Source organism: Rhinolophus hipposideros, assembly GCF_964194185.1.
Source record: "Rhinolophus hipposideros genome assembly, chromosome: 10".
In the NCBI taxonomy this organism is placed as follows: domain Eukaryota; kingdom Metazoa; phylum Chordata; class Mammalia; order Chiroptera; family Rhinolophidae; genus Rhinolophus; species Rhinolophus hipposideros.
The window spans coordinates 74039280-74056426 of record NC_138056.1 but is presented as its reverse complement, the minus strand read 5'-3'; the positions used below and the strand labels follow the sequence as shown (position 1 = coordinate 74056426).

Genomic DNA, 17147 nt, shown 5'->3' with positions numbered 1-17147 from the left:
TTGGATTCTTGATTATGTTCATGCTATTTTAGGTCTGTTAACAGATATAATGCTAAGTAAGATAGTGCCCCTGCCCTCGGAGAGCACTGGGGAAGTAAAACAAGTAGATAACTGCAGAGATTATGAGGCAAAATGTGATATGTCATAAGAAAAAAAAACTTGGTCTTAAAGGAAATAAAAATTATTGGGCAAAAATTAATGGGCAAAAATTATTAAAGAAGGCAGGAAGGAGACTGAAAGTGATGGGGGTGTGGTTGAGAAGGGGGTCATGGAAGAATTAGAAAAAAAGAGAGAGAGCTGGGGATAGTTGTGATTTGCCTGCAAAACGGAGTCCATCTATGGAGTGATGAAGACTGAAGAAGGCCGAAGCAAAATAATGGACAGAACGCAGATAGGAGCTTTCTTGCATTAGTCCAAGTCAGATGTAAAGAGGGCCCACGCTGGGGAAATGGCAGGGGACACAACACTTTTCAGAGGGGAGCTGTTAAGTAGACAGACAGGTATAAAACGGAGAGTAGGAGGAGAACCAAAAATGGGTCTGGGCTTTTTATCCTGAGTGATGGTGGTACCATCAAAAAAGCAAAGTTAGAAAAAGAAATCACTTATAAGGCAATATGCAGAATTTAAAGTGTCTATGAAATGAATCTTCAGATAGAAACACATAGTAGTGAGAAATAGAGGAGTCTGAGAGTGGAAGAATATGACTTAAAGACTTAGTAGTAATATACAGAAAGGTAGAGTGCTTGAGACCGCTAATTGTGAGAGTGGATCCATAAAAGGAGAAGAATAAACGCTTATGAAAATGTCTACAGTTAGAGGGTGGCGATGAAGCAAATTTTTTTTGAAGTATGAGTTTCAGGGTTTTTGTCCTCTTTCTATACACTATTATATATTATAGATGGTTTCATAGACTACCTTCCCCTAACAGCTCTTTTAATGACAAGCTTATTCTCTCCTCAAGGCTCTCAGCTTCCATTTCAAATACGCTCTCTTCTTGAATGTTGTTAAAGAGAAGGTATTTTTTTAATTTTCATTTTCTTTATAATTTTCATTTACCGTGTTTTTTTGAGTGTTCAAGGAAATAAATGCTACTTTTTTCTTAGGATGCAGAATTTTACCACTTATCCTATGATGGCACTGTCCTTTAGTTCTGCTCGGATGCAGATAGTACCCATAGCCTATTGCATCCTTTACTCGGGTGCCAGTAGGTACCTTCCAGAGGCACACCTGGAGCAAAGGTTGTTACTATCTCTTGTATCCTGCAGGCATTCTTTTAATGCTGCCTGCAGAAATAGGACTTTTTTTTTCAGCTTAACTAACCTGTTCTCACACTATGAAGAAGAGATTGCATGAGTCTGAAGAGATTCTGGTATTCATGGCTATATGCATTAACTGCTAAAAACTAGTCTCCAACATGTAGTGCTTACTAGGGATTTGTCCTGTCTCCAGCCCCGGCACAATACTTTCTCAAAAGGCCCGTATACTTAAATTTAGTTACCAAATACATATGAGAAAAAAACCTAGCCATAGGGCTAATGGTGTTTGGTCATGACTGGCTGTTTCAGGAAGTAGTATCTGCACAACTGGGCAAGAGAGAGCAGACTGCTGCCAAGCCGTCCTGTGCAGACCTTTCGTTCAGAGGTACACCTAAGAAGTGGGGAACGGCTGAACCTTTTTCGTACCTTGTCTTCAGTTTACAAAGGAGCTAGACTCCATGGTGTAGGAATAGAAGGCAACTTATTCTCTTAACCACTTCTCTTTAAACAAGTTCTGACAATTCATTTTTCTCTTTCCCTGGATGATATCTTGAACAGATCTCATAAATGACATTTTTAATCACTCTCAAGTATCAAATTTTCTCTGAATCAAAATGCTTTGTCCTGTTTAATTCAAATTCAGTTATTCTCACCTCATAAAGAGCATCTTCCTCTCACAAACTCAGCTCAAACCTAATTCTGAATTGGAAGCCTCCAACAGGGAAAGGCACTGATACCATCTCTCTTAATAACTCCAGAACCGCCCCCACCACCACCACCATGCCGTCCTACTTCTTCTAGAGTGGATGAATTTAGTGTGTATGCCTGAAAATGGAAAGGGTTAAGGAAAAGGAGGAAAGGGCAGTGAAGATCTTTCACGCCACAGCTGTACTGAAATCGCAGGCCTCCCGCAGCTGCCTGCCCAAAGGCTGGGTCTTTAACTTGTGGGGTAGTGGAGATGCCCTCACAGGAACCTCCCACCTGAGTTGCTCAACTCCAGGTATGCCTCCTTTGGCTCCAGGCTCACCATTCTCCCCTTAACCCCTGGTTTCTGGCTGTCCACAACAGTAAACTCCTTCTGTTAAATTCACTCTCCCCTCCTGGACCTGTTTATAGTGTAATAAACAATCCACACTTAAGTCTATGCACCTAACATATATGGTTTTCTTATTTATATAACTGCTACACTGAATGGGCAAAACACTCAGGGTCATTTCATAAACAATTTAATTATTCTTCCATGACTGCCTTCAAATGTGCCCTGATGGATCTCCTTTCCAGCTTAGACAGGCTTTTAGGCAAACCTCATAGTTCTTCAGTCACTTTTGGCTTTAAAAAAAGAAAAACATCGTATTTCAATCCTAGAACAAATACAGTCTCCCCCTTGGCCTCACCTTGCTCTTCTATTCTTCCTCTTCCACTCTGGTTTCCTTAAGATGGGTGGCAAAGAGGACAGGGATTAAAGGAAAGGGGTAAAGTAATGACAAATGCTATTGTACAAGTAATTGAGTTTTTAGAACCCTAGGTCATATCTAGTATCCAAATGCTGGGTTAACTCACAGGCTGGGCATCTGTGGTACTATCAAAGAACCACTTCCAACTCTTTAAGCCCTGTACCACGCCTGGAGCTAAGAGTACATTCTGATCTCGTTATTCCTGCCCTCAGCAACTAACATGCAGTAAACACTCACTGCCTCTGGCTATCATTTTCCATACCATCTATTTAGTCCCCAGAACTCAGACAACTTTGCCACCCAAAACGTTGAAGCTGGCCCAATCACTGACTTTTCCCCTCCTCACTCTGCTATTAGGCCTATTCCATTGGGCACCGTTAAGAATAAAGGATTCCCCCCACCCCACCCAAAGAGAGAAAATAAAGGATTCCCCATGAGTGAAATGGCTGAGGTTTACCCCTTTAAGTCTTAAAGCATTTTTAATAATTTTGGTTACAATTTTTAAAATCGTGCTCTTTTATAGTATCCTAAATATAATTTGCTCTTTAATTGATAGAATCCATACATTACTTGGTATGTTAGCAGTTTTGATTTTCTCAAAATACTTTCTGCCCTTGGATCCTGTAACACTACTCTCTTATTCTACTTCTAACCATTTTGGTCTTTCTTTCTCTGTCTCCTCCAATCCACCTTTAATATCAGTATTCTCTGGAGTCTGTCCGTCTGTCCTAGGGCCTCTCTCTCTTCTAATTTAGGTAATCTCACAGCTGCACCTTTAAATCCCATGCACACGTCAACAACCATGCACGTTAATGATTATGACTTTTTGTCCCTCTAGCCCAGCCCTTCACCTACTTGCTACCTTCATACGGGTTTCATGTCCTCTCAAACTTAAATCCCACTTGTTCTCTCATACTGTTTCTCAATAGATGCTCCTGTAAGTCACAGAATAGATCGTAACATCTCTGACTCCTCATTTCCTTAAGCTCCACAATCACAGACAGAACTTTGATCTCATCACTCTACTTAAAACCTGCTAAATTCTCTTGAGAAAAACCTCCTCCTTTATCCACTCATCACTAACTCTTTATTCTGGGGACTGACCTTCTCTGCACACAATTCAGGTCATTACTACAGGAACAACCACATTATTATGCAACCCATTTGTTGGGCTCTGGACACCTGACCACCTCCTTGGCTGCGATGATGAGTCAGGAGATAAGCATCTGACACAAGCCAGGCCAGGAAGTCCCTTCCCCAGGACTTTTAGGACTTGGAACAGAAAGGGAGTTCACCAATCTCTGTGATTATATTGTAAATTGTTACATGCAAGAGTGGTAAGCAATTGTTTCCTGCCATGTACAGACCAGAGAAGTTAAGAAAGCTGGTGTATAGAATGAGACACAAGGGTGGGAGAAAACTGAAGCCAGAACTTAAAGAAAGGCAAAGTAAACTATAAGAGTTCTGAGTTTTTCAGTAACACTTTACTTAATTCTGAGGCCCAATTACATGAAACACTCTTAATAGCCTATGTCCTTTTGGCTTAAATGAGTTTATGCTGTTTCTCTCACTAGAAATTCAACCAAGAATTACTGGTGACAGAAACCAAATATAGAAACCAGAATCTTTAGCCCAACCCATAATGGCCTACATGATCTTACCAGTGTAACCCGAATCCCCTCTTCATGGTACAGCCAAAACAACTTCCTTTGGCTGTTCCTACACACAAAAATCTTTCTATTCCAAGCCTCTTTTCCCTTCCCATTTTATTTAACTCGATATGACATACCTTTCAAGTATCAGCTTACATGTTGTATGTTCTCAGTTTCCCTGACTTCGCCTTCAGCACCAGGATGGGGTTCCAGTTGTGTCTAGTTTCAATGACTAGCCTCCCCAAATTAATCTCACATACATACACAAAATAAGGAAATTCTTACAGTGATAGCAATTCTGATAAATTTCTTACCTCAAATGCCCATTCTTTTTCTTCTTCCCCATCCAGAAATAAACGTGTCTCTTTGTAAACTTGGCCTATATCCAGGTTTAATGGGGATATATCAAATTCAAGCCTTTGCAATTCAAATCCTAGCCCAACACCTATGGCTTTTATGAAGCTTTCTTTTAGTGCCTAAGATAAAAAGAAACATTTACTCTTAGAGCTTTTAATAGATAAAATTTTTCATAAAACCTACAGGTCCAACACATCTGGATTTTTAACTCTATACTACAGTATGGCTATAAGCTATTTTTTTAATCTAATAGTAGCATGAAGACAAACCAACTGTGGATCTTAAGGCAAACCAGTTAAGCTCCCAGTGCCTCTATTTTCTCATGTGTAACATGCAACAATAATAGTACTTTTCTCAGAGGGCTGTTATAATCACAGTAACTAACTTATATAGAGCTTTAAGTAGTATCTTCTGGCATACAGAAAATTTTATATAAGTGTTAAGTAAGGCTTCATGTGTGAGTTACTTTAAAACAGAAATTAAGCATTATTTGTAAAAAAGTGATAAATAAAACATCTTATTTTAGCTTCAAAAAGTACCTTCTAATTGACCATTAAATATATGTTCATGTTTCTTAAATTCGTTATAATAATGCATACAAAACATCATGAAGTTCTCAAGTAATGACCTATTTTCTTAAAACACTGTATGAACTACTGCATAACCAAAAAATTTTGCTCCTATTTTTATCAAAGATAATGGAATCATTACAGGAATTTACTCTCAAAATTAGAAAGAAATTATACCCAATTCCTATAAAACATATCCAGCTGAGTCCATTCGTCCTTAAAGCTTTTGATTGTTTCCCATTCTTTGTTGGTAAACTTTCTTTTCATAATATGAAAGAATTCTGAAATTGAGCCACGACCTGTCAATTGAGGAAATAAAGAATTAAAAATAGAAGTTCTATTACCAAATCTGTTAAAGACAGCAGATAAAAGAAAAATCATAGGCCAGCGTTACTTTTAAATAGTCACAATATTACAATTATGTATTTGTCTCTCTTTACTACTAAGCAGGAGCTTTCTATCACCGTTCATTTGTTTATTCTACAATGATGTACAATATGTACAAATGCTGTATTAGGTTGGTGCAAAAGTAATTGCAGTTTAAAAGGTTAATAATAACTGCAAAAACCACAATTACTTTTGCACCAACCTAATACAAATATGTACCGAACTAATGTTTAAAAACAAATCGATCATGGTTCTTGCCCTTACACATACAACCTAATTGGCCTATCAGAAAGCCTGGCCCAAGGTAGATGAACCACAAATGTTTACTGTATGAATAAATGAACGTTAACTATTATTTGGCAAGTTACTTCCTAAATGTTCCTCTGCACCATTATTTTCTAGAAAACCTCTTGAAGGTAATCCCTCGACCAATTCTGTTAACACTGCTTGTCTACTCTAATTCCAACTCCCATTTCTAAAATACCCAACTTCAAAAACTTGCCATTCTTAATTGGTTGACTACAACTCTAAAAAGGGACACATGCCAACATAGTATGTCTAGAAAAAAAAAAAATGTCAAATCCCCCTACTTAATACTTCACTGGCATTTAATCACTAACTCACCCCCTGAGAATTCAACAATTAGAAATCCGATTATGATTATTCATTTTAAAAATACCCAGGTGCTGGATGCTGGAAATATCATGATGAGCAAATTAGACAGTCCTTCACAGGGAGTTTACAGTTTCTCCTAGAGTAACCACCTACCTTTCCCATGCTTATCTCAAGGGTAGAAAATATTAAGAGACATTTTTTCCACAAAATTAAGATTCCCTCACCATAATAGTCAAAATAGTCTCCTCTTGTTTAGCCAAGAACTATATCTAATGTCCCTACAATAATGTGATCCAACAGTTCAAGACAAAGATTGTCATTTATTTTCGAGTTCATTAGACTCATTTATCTATCTCTACTCCTTAACCCCCTACTCTTCTCAAGAAGAATTTTTCAATCCATTTTATGAATCTAATTAATGTCTACTGTTTGTTTGTATTTGTTCATATAAACATTAAAAGATTATTTCCTAAAAGTAGCCCAGCAAAGCTATAAAGTCATTTCATGGAACATCAGTGAAATATTAAACTGTGATCTTAGAAGTCCCAGAGCAGAAGATTCTTACCCTTTTGGGGATATGAACCCCTTTGATAATCTGGTGCTTATTCCTCAACACTTTCCTTAAGGCCCTTAATAAAAACTGTCTTATTAAAATGCAAGCATCACTAGTACATACTGGCTTGACAAATTATACACTAAACAAACTAAAGCAAGCAAGTTTGTAAAATGATTAAAGTAAATCTGAAGATTTTAAATACTGGGAGCACTATATCTACATAAATACAAACTGTTTTCTCTTGACTAGATTCTGGCACAAACTGTGTAAATATAATAACAACAATGGTAAGAACAGTTATCTTGGATTTGGAAGACAGCATTATATACTGGGGGGTGCCAAAAAAATGTATGCAAGTGGACACTTTGGTCAACGTTGCTCAAGTAGCTTGCCATAATCAGAAACGTCTGGACGCTGATGGTAACCACTTTGAGCACCTCTTGTAATTGCAGAAATCAAATGTAACTTGTATTCATCTTTTGTTATCAGTATATATTGAGCATTACAATTTTAATACAGTTTTCCTTTCTTAAAATGTGTATTTTGAGTGGAACTACAGTTTAAACAGAATACCAATCAAAAAGCCTAACATTTAAAAAGATATGCTTCTTGTCATCTATAGTGTCATTTTATTTGCTGATTTCTTCAAGTTATAATTTCATAACCTTCAAGAAGCCCTCTGATTTTTCACTAAATACGATGGGGCAATCAAGGAAAATAATTTAAATATGCATGCTAATAAAAAATGAACTGATAAACAAAAAGCAATCTAGCACAATCACTGGAAAGCAATCATGGAACTGATTATGCACAGCTAAAACTACCTGATGTGAGAGTGTTTTCACATACTTTTGAGAGCATCTTATCTATTCCACAAAATAAGAGGCTTCACAGCACCAGAAAAAGATGATTCAGCCAAAGGAAAACAGCACCACACTGTGGCATTATGCTGAAAATACACAGTGGTTGAGTATTCCTAAGTATTTAGTTTATCTAGGAAATGGGAATTAAAAAAAAAAAAAAATGAGTACAAAATACCAGAATACATTTATCCCTCAAGCTATCTGAAGACAGAACAGTTAGACACCTAAATTGGCAAATCCTCCTAATACCATCACATATTCATGTGCATTACAATCTTCATATTAATCATTCTATCACACATGTAAGAACGTTTAAGTATACACATAAGACAAAATGACAAAATTTTATAGAGCCACTAACCAAGTTTTCAAAAACCATAAACTCCACCTTATAGCTTAAACTTCAGGGAAAGCAGTGTTAGATATTAAGTAAGTGTTCTGCAGTATCAACTAATCAAGGTCATACAGCAACCAGGTTATTAAACGTACTTTAACAACCTACAACAAAACAATTTATAGTTAACACCCTTAGCTGCTACTGCAAGCCTATGGAAAAGAAAGAAAATCCTTCTAGCCTCAGAACCTGAAAGCCCACCTATATCAATGTCTCTCCCAAACAAGGTCAGCGACACACACTCCCACACACCTCAGTTTAAGTTCACCACTCTTAAACAAACGGGGCCAGTTATTTCAGGGGGGAGTTGAGCAATGTCTATCTGTGTGCTTCAAGGTAATAAAATTTAGCTTTGAAATTCTAGTAGTTTCATTTTCTAAGTACTGGATTACATATAATCTTGTTTGCATGGGAAGTTACAGTCTTCTAAAATTTGAGGTAATATGTACACAATAATGCTTGACTTATTAGCTCACTTGTTCAGGAATTTATCCAGACACAAACCCAAAATAAAACAAAAATGTCTGAGTTACTAATACAGGTTTCATAAAATACATGCATAAAGCCTGTAGTATGTTACTGACAAAGGAGCTCTTTAAGCCCTCAATGCAAGTGGCTCACAACAGAAAAAGCACTAGGTTGAAATATGACGATCTACGCTAAGCGTGAAACTCTCCACTTAGGCAGTCCAGAACTGCAGTGCTCCTGTGTTTATTTAAATGTTGCATTTGTCAATAAGTACATGTATCAACATACACAAGCAAGAAAATGGCCTAGAGAACACGGGGTACTTGGCAGCAAATGTGTTCAAGGGAAGGACTCCAAAAGCAGGGTAGAGCAAAGGGTGGGGCCACCCTGAGGGGCCAGAGAACAGAGCAGGGAGCCACAGGACTAGCCTCAGGCCATGACAACTAACAAAATTTGCTCTGCTGGGTTTCATACTTCCTTGGGGCCCAACTTCTCCCTTTTGAAATGGGAATGTCTATTCTATGCCTGTTCCACCACTGTATTTTAGAAACAGGTGATTTGCTCTCAAGTTTTATAGGTTCACTGATGGAAAAGGGATTCTTTCCCACAATGGATCACCCATGCCTGATTTAGATGATTCAGGTGAGGAGAGATTTGCAACTTTTTGAGATGACATTTAGATGAGACTTTGGACTTAAAATAACTGCTGGAAAAGGTTAAGACTTAGAATGCTGGGATGTGGTGAACTGATTTTGTGTGGGTGAATGTATGTAAATTTGGGGTGGGGGGGCGGGCAGAGGATGGATTATACTGGGTTGAATGTTATCTCCCAAAGTTAAGGCCTACCTCAAAATGTGACCTTAACTTGGAAATAGTCTTTGCAAGTGTAATCAAGTTAAGATGCTGTCATACTAAATTAGGGTGGGCTCTATTATCCAATGACTGGTGTCCTTATATGGAAAAACATTTAGACACACAGAATATAGGGGGAAAGACCATGTGAAGATTAAGGTAGAATTGAAGTGACACAGGGACAGGTACACGCCATCGAATGCCAAGGATAGCCAGGAAACTAGGGAGAAGCAAAGGAGTCTTCCTGGGAATCTTCAGAGGGGCCATGGCCCTGTAAACACCTTGACTGATTCTAGCTTTCAGAACTGTCAGGTAATACATTTCAGTTGTTTTTAAGACACCAAGTCTGTGGTAATTTGATAGGAGCCCTAGGAAATTAATACACACATGAATACAATTTAACATATATACAGACATACATACACACTCTTAAAAGCTTAGTGTTATGCCCCCGGAGTCAAAAATTCAAATCCTGGATCCATCCCTTCTTTCCTGTTATTTATTTACCATTTCTATGGCTTTGTCTTAAGCTATAAAATAGGGACAGACTGGGTAGATTAAGGAACAAACATGTGAAATGCAAGGAATTATTAAGTACTTAATGTTTGCTCTAAAGTTGCTGTAGTAGTTATTATTGTTTTATGTATAGCCTCTTTTGCAAATTGTTTTATCAAGTTTTTTATTCATTCATCAAGTCTTAAGTGGTTTTCCTATCAATACTTACAGAGTATTTTATGTATTAACAATACTAACCTTTGTTTGGCATATTTGCCACAAATATATTCCCTGGTCTGTAAAAAAACTTTATTATGAAATCAATTACATCTGCTGACTTTGTGATTTCTTGCTCTTTTAAGCTTAAAAGGCATCCTTCTTTAAGAAGTCTGACTAAACATACAATTCTTTGTGTTCTAGTAATTGTTAGTAAAACCTAACGTTATACTGTTGTATAGTATGAGACAAGGCTCTAATAATGGCTTTCTGATTATTTCACTCATAAAAAAAGTGGATTGATTATAACCTTTTTCTTTGTTGGCTCTGTAAATTACATCTGATACAGTATTTCCTAAATATTAATATGTCTAACAATCATCTGGGAAATTGTTTCAATACAGCATCCCTGGTTGTATCCCAGAAATTCTGGTTCAGTGGGTCTGAGGTTGTTTCAAGGAACCTGTACTTTTAATAAGCATCCTGGGCGCTTTTAATATCCTGATCACTAGAAACAGCATTCAATACACATAACAGTAACAAGTACCACAATAACCTTAAGAGATGACATTTATTAAGTATTTAATAATTCCATGCACTTTACATGTTTATTCCTAATCTACCCAACACTGGTGGTAATGGAATTGTTTAACTGTTAGGATGCAAAACATACTATGCACATGTACACACAAATTCTAAAGGAATTAAAGATTTGAATGTAAAAAAAAGTTACAATTTTTGAATAAAATCTAGGAGACTCCATAATCTTCAAGTGGGAGGAAATCTAGGAAATCTTTTAACAATTTGATTATTTTTCCCTAACAAGACAATTTAGAATTTATTAAGGAAAAGATAGGTATATTTAATAAAATAAAATAAAATTCATATAGCAAAAAACATAACCAAAATTCAAAAGATAATAAATACCGGACTCTTAACTCTTCTAGTTGTCTGTTCTTTTACTAATAGCACATCTTTTGTTTATAATGCCTAATATAATTTTCAAAAATGGTAAGACAAGTTCCCTCTCACTGTATTTTTCATACTTTTCTTAGCTATCAGTTCCTCCATAAAAACTTTAAATACATTTAATGCAGTTCCACGGAACTTCTCATAGATTTTTGAACTTGCAATTTCTTTAACAGATTATCAATAAAACCTAACATTGAGAGGACATACATTTTACAGTGCCTAATTACATGGGTTTTGCAGTATGGGTTCAAATACATGATCTTCTCCTGTTAGTTACTAAAGCAGGATAGGTAGCCTAGGAAATTGACAACCCCCTCCAGGATACAACCAGAGGTCTCACTGGTTACACAAGTAACAAGTGACTGTGTCCGGCATCTGCAGCTGAAGAAAAACAAGAACCATTGCATCCAGCAAGGATAATCCCTATAATTTACCTGGGACCTGATCCTGAGCTAATTTTAGTGTCATTTGCATTGCAGTTATTATAACTCCCATGATGCACCTGACACCATGACAGTTCTGGAGGAACCAAATAAAGAAGAAAAAGTGGGAAATAGAGGGTCCCGCCCAAAGGTGAATGAACCAAGTCAAAGGGATGTCACCAATTCCCGCCATGGGAGGGATAAAAAAGAACAAAAAACCCCAATCATCACTTCCTTAGTGTGACTTTCTAAGTTCGCCTGCACTTTCCTCCCAAGTGTGTACTTTCGTTTTCAATAATTCGCTTTTGCTTTTTCCTGCATCTGTTTCATTCCTGAATTCTTTGTGTGGAGATGAGAACCCAGTCACTGCTGCTCCGGATTGAGTCCTCTTCTAGACATCCTTGTGAGCCTCCAGCGACAACCGTGGGTAAGTGTCTTAATTATTCTATATGATAATAGTGCAGTTAACCCTTAAACATGGGTGTGAACTGCGCAGGTCTGTTTACATGTGGATTTTTCCCAATAAATATAGTCGATCCTCCCTATCCCCAGTTTCACATCTGTTGATTCAACCAACTGCAGACTGAAAACAGTATTTTCGATCCGAGGTTGGAAATCCATGAATGCGGAGCACTGACTGTAGCATTGTTCTACACCATTTTACATAAGGGACTTGACCATCTGCAGATTTTGGTATCTGCAAGGGGTCCTGGAACCAACGCTCCAGATATCAAAGGATGACTAGTTAAGTTTTGGGGGAGTCAAAAGTTATACATGGATATTCAACTCATGGGAGGTCAGTGTCCTTAACCCCCGTGTTGTTCAAGGGTCGACTGTACTTATGTCCTAGGCTTAAGTGGATGAAATAAATTAACACATATAAGACATTTAACACAATGTCACACAGGTAGGAGTCATTCAATAAATACTAGTTCTATATTGTGACCCCACTCAAATCCTCTGTACAAGTGAAATAGACCCATCCAGTAACTGGAAATGGTGATCACTCCCTGCCAGTAAAGGCCTGGTTTTTCAGTAAGGAGTCAGAGTACAAAGAGAAGTGTGACTTACTAAACTACCTACAGGCTCTAAATCTCCAAGCTGGGGGCAAAAAAAAAAAAATGCTGTAAGCACTTCCTGCAAAAGCAGATGTAGACGAATGTAGATCAGCCCAGATAGAAATGATAGTGGAATAGATTGCAGCAGCAGCAACAAAGCTGAAAATTGAACCTGAGGAAAATTGAATTTTTTAAGAAGACGCAAGAGAAGAAATATTGTTAATCCTAATCCATTGATGAGAACAGTTTATATTCTAAGTAGTATCTAATACGTTTACTGTTTTCCATTGTGGTTGTGTACCCAATTTTTTCATTTTTCAACAAATTTAGTATTTTAAGTGAAATTGAGAACTACCATTTGTACATTTAACAAGTAATTTATTGTGCACCTACTATGTGCTAGACACTGTTAGGTAATAGGTATATTGTGGCAGAAACAAGACAACCATGGTTCCTGAACTTATCTAATGAGGGAGAACAGCTAATAATCAAATAACCAAATTATAGTTACAAATGAGAAGGGCTGTGAAGGAAAAGAAGATCAGGAGGTCAGGAAAGTCCTTGCTGAGAAGATACCTGCTACTTCTCATCCTTCTGGTCTCAGGTACTCAAGGAAAGTGTGGGGAGAACAGAAGGATCAGTTCTGCAATGACCTTGAAACAAGAAAGTTTGCTACATTCAAAATGGTAATAAAAGATGAGTGTAGACAGAAAATAGTGAGTGAAGAGAGGAGCTAGAAATGCAAATGGAGAGATAAATGAGAATAAGATGATAGGGGTCATGTTAAAGGGATTCAATTTTATTAAGAAACAACCTACCTACGAGTTTTAAGAAAATTGCTGTAGGTTTGTTTAAAGACTACTCCAACTTTATATAATGTATTAACTAGGTGAGGACAAAAGTAAAAAGGGGGAACCAAATGGAAAGCCATTAAAATTGGTGCAGGAAATGGTACGGTGGAAGGAGACAAGAAACAGGCCCTATGACCTCCCTAGATATCACATAATACCGCCACTTAATTATCTTACTATACTTACTTTATGTAACAGTTGTTCTAGAAAATAGTTCTATTATACAATCATTTCAAAACTATAAATTAGTATTAAATCTCAAAATAATTACAAACTGTGGTATGTTATTGGAATGAAGAAAACATATTTTATGAGATCCTACAACAAAAGACCCTAGCTCAGATTGAGGGTTCACAGAGTCTTCCCTAAAGGGATTGAAAGGTAATCAGTAAATAAGTTACCTATGCAGAAAGGGGGTTTGGGGATAAAGTTAATACAAATCTTCCGGACCAAGAGAAACACAAGCAAAGAATCTGAGGTTGAGGCATTGTGGAGATTAGGAAATTGCACTATGAAATTAGGGAGATGATGGTTCTCTTACAACAGCTTTCTTTTTGGCCTGTTACTTATCTTTTGATAAAAACAATAGTATATTCATTTTAAGGTGGTTGGGATGATTAAATCGGAGAATATATGTAAAGCACTAAGTAAAACGCCTTAGCACAGAATAAGTGCTCACTAAATGCTAGTGAAGATGAAAATTACACTTAAGAGAACCTGTGTTCTAGTGAAATTGCCTGGGCATACTCAACCCCACAATAAGTGTCAGTTTCTACAGCCACCAAATTACAAATTTCTAAGGCAAAATACAGCCACTTACATATTTCAATAATTACTTGCTCTTCATTTTTACTTATGTAAATGTGTTACAAACAGCTGTATTTAGATATTGCATAAACATGTTTATCTCTTCCTAAAACCAGTAACTTTATCATTGAGATTTTCTTAAACAAACCAACAACTTATTGGTGAACTGATACAAAATTCAAGTGAAACAAAGTTCTTCCAATATAATTACTGTTTTTGAATAGAATGCTACCCAAAGTTGACTGGAGTCCAATTCGATTTAACATCAACTATTTAAATAAAAGACAAAATGAGCTGCTGAAAAACTGTTCTCTACAAAACTTAAGTCTTTGAAAACAGTTTCAAAGTTAATCTTACATAACAAGCTGAGGTACAATTCAAAAGAAAATCTTTACCTTTTCCCTTTGCCTCTAGGCAAAGCATTACGTGACTCCCCAGCAATGAAGAATCTATCCTTCATGGAGAAGTCTGTTAATTAATATTCAAAGAAATACATGCTTTTCAAATATATTACCTTTGAGTGTTGAGCACATTTTTCCTATACTTAAATATCTACAACACATCTCCTGGCCTGAGATTACTCAATAGGTAAGAACTGAGACAAGAAGATACTTAACTCTCGTACTACAAAAATGCAGCATTACCTGGAAAACTAGTTTTCATTATATCGATTCCAACTTGTAGCTCAGGTTCAGCAGCAAGCACAGCATAATCTCCTTGATGAGAGATGTTAAAGTTGAAATTGGGGTAAGGATTCAATGAGTCTTTTGCAAGAACTGGCTTTCCTTTTGCAGTTCTTTGCAAACGAATATTATTCCAAGGGATATTCAATTTCTCTGCAACTAACTTCCTTATCATCAGACGACCAGCCTGTTAAGTAAACAAAACATCTGGTATGTAGAGGTTCACTGCTTGTAACATACAGTCTATTTTTGTGGTTCCTGAAATATTCATTTTTAAAAGTTTTTAAGAGTACATAAGTATTAAATAAACTGCATTAAGATTTAAGCAATGCTCAAGAAGTTAGAAGAAAAAGCTCAAGTCCGTCGTTAGTAATTCCCTCAACAGGTAACCAGTTAACCAGTAGGCATCCTTCCAGTCTTTTCTCTAAGTAACTAAATATATGTTCATTTGCATATGCTTTTGCTGTCTATCTACATATAAGAGATCCTACTATACATAGTATTCTACCACGTATTACCTTTTTAAGTTGTGTTGGTGATTATTTCATATCTGTACATAACGCCTGGTCTGTGCACTTTTAACTATGGCCTAGTATTTCATAGTATCAAGAGACTACTACTTGATTGACTTCCATTATTGGACATTTTAGGCTGGCTCTAGTTTTGCTAATTATAAAAAATTCTCCAGTGAGCAACCCTACCTACATCTTTGTGCATATGTGCAAGTATTTCTAGATCCTACATACCCATCATTCAGTTTTAACAATTAGCTATGCATGGCTTATCTTTTTTCACATGTACCCCCATCCACTCTGTCCCATCTCCACCTAATAATTAAGAAATTACTGAAGTCACACAAAAATACCCAAGAGTATGAGATGACAACGTATACACTATTTTGCAAAATACCTTTCAAGTTTTTTTCAACTCTAACTTTTAGAAACTGCAACATTTTGAATTCCACAATTTCTTATAATTTACAGAAAATAATTTCTTGCAATTTATAAAAAATATTCGCCGATATGCCTTCAAAAATTATCAGCTCCATTTCAGACGAAAAGGTGTTTCAATATAGAGACAATTCCAAGAAATGACTGCCTTTGAAGTGATGGTAATTACAGGCTGTTCCAAATAGCACTATATAGAAGTAATTTTGAAATTCAACTTTCTATTTGTTACTTAAAAACATATAACTAAAATAAATTATCCGATTTAAAATAACTCTTTCTCAAGCTATCTAGTCAGAAAAACATGCCTGGAAGTGCAACCTCCCTGGACTTCAATGTCACTGGTAAAAGGGCGCTGGTGTAGGTCTCTCCCAGTTCCACGACGTGCGGGGATAAGTGAAGTCCTACCGTCAGTATTTCCGGGGGCCTGCCACGTGCAGGGTGGAGAGTGGTGGGCTATTTCATTGGCAGACTGAGCACGTGAAATGGGCCCACGCAAAGAAAAAAATAAAAGTTGGTAACACAGATAAAAACCTAAAACACATTCATTATGGGGGAAAAAGCCAGTTACTTCTTAGGCCTTCCCTCCACCTATTTTATGGTTTAACAGGCTCTCTATTTTCAATGACAACGGGGGACGGGCTCGTTTTTACAGCGATCGAGGCCTCCGCGGCGACCACAAAGGCCGCGGAGAGCAGGCCGCACGCACATCCAGCAGCGCCGACCACTCCCGCTCGGGGCCGACCACGAGCCGGCTGGAACGCGGGAGGCGACGCTAGAATAGGGGCGCGGGGGTCTCCCCAGTCTGGCCCACCTCCCCCAACACCAGCGTTCTCGGCTCCAAACACCAAAGACCTGTAGTAGTACCATGGCTGCCTTAGCGTCCCGGGCAAAGACGAACTGGCCAATGCGCTCCTTCTCCTCGGGCTGGATCGATCGCACCGCCAGCAGCCATTCGGCTCGGCTCGGCAGCCAAGTGCCGCAGGAAAAGGCCCAGCGCACACCCTCCATTGCTGGTACCAAGAAGAACCGCTGGGCAAGGAGAACCATACACCTCGAGCCTGATGGCGCGGACACTCACGTGGCCCCACCCCCTTCTTCCCGGCGCCTGTGCGGAAGGGGCGGGGCGCCGCGCTACGACTACGAGCACGTTGCCCGTCGCAGAGCCCTCACTTCCCGCCCCCAATACCGCCACATCCTCCTCTAAGACATGGCAGCTGGGGGCTGAGACGGAGCCCCGCCTCTGCGCTCTGCGGCAACGTATGACGTCAAA

The 17147-nt window shown here is 37.9% G+C and overlaps 1 protein-coding gene across 3 annotated transcripts in view; it reads right to left on the bottom strand.

Moving 5' to 3' along the window:
* AASDHPPT (aminoadipate-semialdehyde dehydrogenase-phosphopantetheinyl transferase) overlaps positions 1 to 17126 on the bottom strand; it is a 77260-nt gene extending 60134 nt beyond the window's left edge. For 2 of the 3 annotated variants that reach the window (XM_081061953.1, XM_081061955.1), the window contains exons 1-4: positions 16742 to 17126; positions 14889 to 15114; positions 5466 to 5587; positions 4677 to 4838 (exon numbers count right to left, since the gene is read on the bottom strand). In XM_081061953.1, the coding sequence (XP_080918079.1) occupies positions 4677 to 4838; positions 5466 to 5587; positions 14889 to 15114; positions 16742 to 16924 (693 nt within the window). In that variant the 5' untranslated portion in view covers positions 16925 to 17126. The remainder of the gene's footprint in view (positions 1 to 4676; positions 4839 to 5465; positions 5588 to 14888; positions 15115 to 16741) is intronic. The other variant, XM_081061954.1, reaches the window with a different exon arrangement.
* Between the last annotated feature and the right edge of the window lie 21 nt (positions 17127 to 17147).